At 40.8% G+C, this 4,376-nt stretch overlaps 1 protein-coding gene across 2 annotated transcripts in view; it reads left to right on the top strand.

Moving 5' to 3' along the window:
- Positions 1 to 4,376, top strand: part of ACACA (acetyl-CoA carboxylase alpha) — a 271,062-nt gene that overhangs the window by 106,197 nt on the left and 160,489 nt on the right. For both annotated transcript variants that reach the window (XM_003795612.3, XM_023516625.1), the window contains one exon: positions 882 to 985. In XM_003795612.3, the coding sequence (XP_003795660.1) occupies positions 882 to 985 (104 nt within the window). The remainder of the gene's footprint in view (positions 1 to 881; positions 986 to 4,376) is intronic.

The following is a 4,376-nucleotide window of genomic DNA, read 5'->3' as shown; positions in this document are numbered from 1 at the left end:
CTAGAAACTGGGACTACAGGTGCCTGCCACAGTGCCCGGCTATTTTTTTTTTTGTTTGTTGTTGTTGTTTTGTAGAGACAGAGTCTCACTTTATTGCTTTTGGTAGAGTGCTATGGTATCACATAGCTCACAGCAACCTCCAACTACTGGGCTTAGGCGATTCCCTTGCCTTAACTTCCCTAGTACCTGGGACTATAGGTGCCTGCCACAACGCCCGGCTGTTTTTTTTGTTGTTGCAGTTTGCTGGGGCCAGGTTTGAACCCTCTACTTTCAGTATATGGGACCGGCACCCTACCCACAGAGCCACAGGCACCACCTTGTTTTTTTTTTTTCTTTGAGACAGAATTTTACTATGTTGCCCTCAGTAGAGTGCTATGGCATTACAGCTTACAGCAATCTCTAAGTCTCTTGGGCTTAAGCGATTCTCTTGCTTCAGCCTCCCAAGTAGTTGGGACTACAGGCACCTCCCACAATGCCTGGCTACTTTTTGGTTATAGTTGTCATTGTTGTTTGGCAGGACCTGGGCCAAGTTTGAACCCGCCAGCTCTGATGTATGTGGGCCGGCACCCTAGGCACTGAGCTACAGGCTCTCGTTTGATTAGCAGGCTCGGCTGGGTTCGAACCCCAGTGCATGTGGCCTGCGCCCTAACCTCTGAGCTATGGGCATTGAGCTGGAAAGTTGTTTTTTATCTATTCAAATGGTGCATTTATTCAAATTCTCAAAGAAATGTGTTCATTTTTATTTCAAAAATTAGACTTGACAATAGAGATTTTTGTTTGTATCTATCTGTTTGTTCACAACAAATTTGAGTGTGATTTTATTTGATGCTATGGTGCCAAGTGACCATACTTTTGATGTGCCCCCTTTTTCCTTTTTTCAGGCAGAGAGACCTGACACCATGTTGGGAGTTGTATGTGGGGCTCTCCATGTGGCAGATGTTAGTCTACGGAATAGCATCTCTAACTTTCTTCACTCCTTAGAAAGGTAGGCTCTGTTTCTTGCAGACTACACAAGAAAACCAATGTTGTTCCAAATATGGGACTGAAGCTGAGAGATGTATTTATTCTTCTGTCCATTCCTATCACCTGATAAGTGAAACTTGTCATTCATTGACTGTGGTGGCAAAAGAGAGAGGGGATATAGAAGTTTATGGCAAGTATCTTGGGACTATAATTACAGATTCCAGAAATTAGCTTGTACCACAGAACAAATTGCTTTTTAAAAAACTGGAATTCATTTGCAGTAAATAAATATTCTGTCCTATACAAGCATCAACTGTCCCCAAACCCTGGTGATAAGAATCTGGTATTTCTACCTGGCATTGGACCCTAAGTATTTCATGTGTTACCTGTATCACCTTTTAGGAATTAATAATTGAGTCTTCAAGTAAAGGGTCAGACATGTATGGGGCTAAACTAATTTCTAACACTGATTCTGGAGACTAACCTATTTCTTTGAGTCCCCAAAGGAATGGTCCCGGGGCAGTCACTTTAAAGCACTTTAATCACTGGCATTTTGTTTCCATCTGTGGTGTTAGACTTACGTTGGCTTCCTTTCGAAGTGTTTGAAAGGAAGAAAGGGAACAAAATTTTAAAAATTGAACTGAGATTTTGAAGTTATTCAAGTCCTATGATAAATATCTTTCACTCTGTTATTCTCATGTACTAAAACCAAATCTAAATCCCTCAGTGTCCCTTTCAACACTTTATATACGTTGGCCTCTTATTACCAATCTAGCTTAAGGTTCTATTCCTCAACATATAATCTCTTACCTAGTTAAATGATTTCTCTGTTTGTCTACAGATAAGGTCACATGCAGTTTCTTCTGTAAGCCCCTTGTCCTCCTTTTTTAAAATGCTCTTGTTTTTAATTTATCTTTAAAATTTATTTTGAGGCTCGGCACCTATAGCTCAGCAGCTAGGGCACCAGCCACATACACTGGAGCTAGTGGGTTCGAATCCAGCCTGGCCTGCCAAACAACAATGACTGTAATTATAGTCCCAAGATAATTTGCCATAAACTTCTATATCCCCTCTCTCCTTTGCAACAACAACAACAACAACAAAATAGCCAGGTGTTGTGGCAGGCTCTTATAGTCCCAGCTACTTTGGAGGCTGAGGCAAGAGAATCGCTTAAGCCCAAGAGTTTGAAGTTGCTGTGAGCTGTGATGCTGTGGCACTCTACCTAGGGGGACAGCTTGAGACTATGTCTCAAAAAAAATAAAATAAATAAAAATAAATAAATAAAAATTTTATTTCAAAATTCAGACTTTTAAGAGTTGAGTGAATAGTACACATAATTTATATCTATCTATCTGTACACATATGTATATCTATAGATAGATAGATAGATACATGTTCTTTGCCCAGATTCAGCTTGCCGTACTTGCTTTATCACTCCCTTTCTTTCTTATTATCAAACATCTTTGTTGATGTTTCCCTCCTTTAGTAATGTCCTTCTTTTCCCTTCTACCCAGCCTACTGCCCTTTTTAGAAAGGCTTTCAAATAAAGTCCCAGGTACTAGGAATAGGTGAGAGTTGATTACACTGAATTTTTTCTTATTTTTTTTCAAGTTTTACCTTGGTTTATTTTTAAGAAGAGGTAGCACATTCACATGGTTTAAAATTGAAAAGACAGGCTGAGTGTGGTGGCTCATCCCTATAATCCTAGCACTCTGTGAGGCTGAGATGGGGGGATCGCTTGAACTCAGAATTTTGAGACCAGCCTGAGCAAGAGTGAGACCCTGTCTTTACTAAAAATAGAAAGAATAGCTGGGTGTTGTGGTGGGTGCCTGTATTCCCAACTACTCAGGAGGCTGAGGCAGGAGGATCTCTTGAGCCCCAGGAGTTTGAGGTTGCTGTGAACTAGGCCGATGCCATGGCACTCTACCCGGGACAATAGAGTGAGACTTTGTCCCCCCGTGCCCCCCCACCCCCCCCAAATTAAACAAACAAACCAGCCTGGGCAACATAGCAAGACCATATCTCTTAAAAAATAAAAACCACAGTTAGGTATTACCTAATTAACCCATTGGAATGCCTGCTGTCAAAACCAGGAAAGTAACAAGTGTTGGCCAGGATGTAGAGAAGTTTGTGCACTGTGCAATATTGGTGGGAATGTAAAATGGTGAGCTACTCTGGAAAAACACTATTTAAAAAAAATTAAAAATAGAATTAACATATGATCTGGTAGTACCACTTCTGGAAATTCTGAACGAATTAAAAGCAGGGTGTCAAAGAGACACTTACACACCCATGTTCATAGCAACATTATTCATAGTAGCTAAAAGGTGGAAGCAGCCCGTATGTTCATTGATGGGTGAATAGATAAACAAAAGGTGGTATCTTCATACAACAGAATACTAGTCAGCCTTATAAAGGAAGGAAATTCTGACAGCAGGCTAAAACATGGATAAATCTTAAGCATGTTAGCCTTAGTGAAATAAGCTAGTCACGGGCAGCGCCTGTGGCTCAGTGGGTAGGGTGCTGGCCCCGTACGCTGAGGGTAGCGGGTTCAAACCTGGCCCAGCCAAATTGCAACAAAAGAAAAGCTGGGCATTGTGGTTGGCACTTGTAGTCCCAGCTACTTGGGAGGCTGAGGCAAGAGAGTCGCCTAAGGTTGCTGTGAGCTTTGTGACGCTATGACACTTTACCGAGGGCAATAAAATGAGACTTTGTCTCTCAAAAAACAACAAAAAAAAAAAGAGAAAAGAAATAAGCTAGTCACAGGGAGACAAATGCTATAATATTCTATTTATGTGAGGTATCAAGAGTAGTCAGATTTATAGAAACAGGAAGTGGGATGATGGTTGCCTGGGACTAGGAGGAGGGGAAAATGGGAGTTGTGTTTAAAGGATGTAGAGTTTCAGTTTTGCTGTATGAAAAAGTTGAAAAGAAATAGGTTGCACAATAGTGTGAATATATTCACCAATGTATAACTGTACATTTAATAATGGTTAATATGACTTATTTATTTTTATTTTATTTTAATTTAATTTTTTTTTTTTTTTTTGAGACAGAGTCTTACTTTGTTGCTCCCCGGTAGAATGCCATGGTGTCATAGCTCACAGCAACCTCAAACTCTTGTGCTCAAGTGATCCTCTTGTGCTCAAGCGATCCTCTTGCCTTTGCCTCCCGAGTAGCTGGGACTACAGGCACCTGCCCCTCTGCCTGGCTGTGTTTAGATGAGTCTTATTCTGGCTCAGGCTGGGCTCAAACTTGTGAGCTCAGGCCATCCACCCAACTTGGCCTCTGTGAGTTCTGAATGCTAGGATTACAGGCGTGAGCCACCATGCCTGGCTTTGGCACATTTTATATTATGTGTATTTCACTATACTAAAAATTCTAGTATATGATTTTTTTTTTTTTTTTTTTTT

Source organism: Otolemur garnettii, unplaced genomic scaffold (assembly GCF_000181295.1).
Source record: "Otolemur garnettii isolate 467f Iridium unplaced genomic scaffold, OtoGar3 scaffold00094, whole genome shotgun sequence".
NCBI lineage: Eukaryota > Metazoa > Chordata > Mammalia > Primates > Galagidae > Otolemur > Otolemur garnettii.
This window is presented reverse-complemented; position numbering and strand designations above follow the sequence as displayed.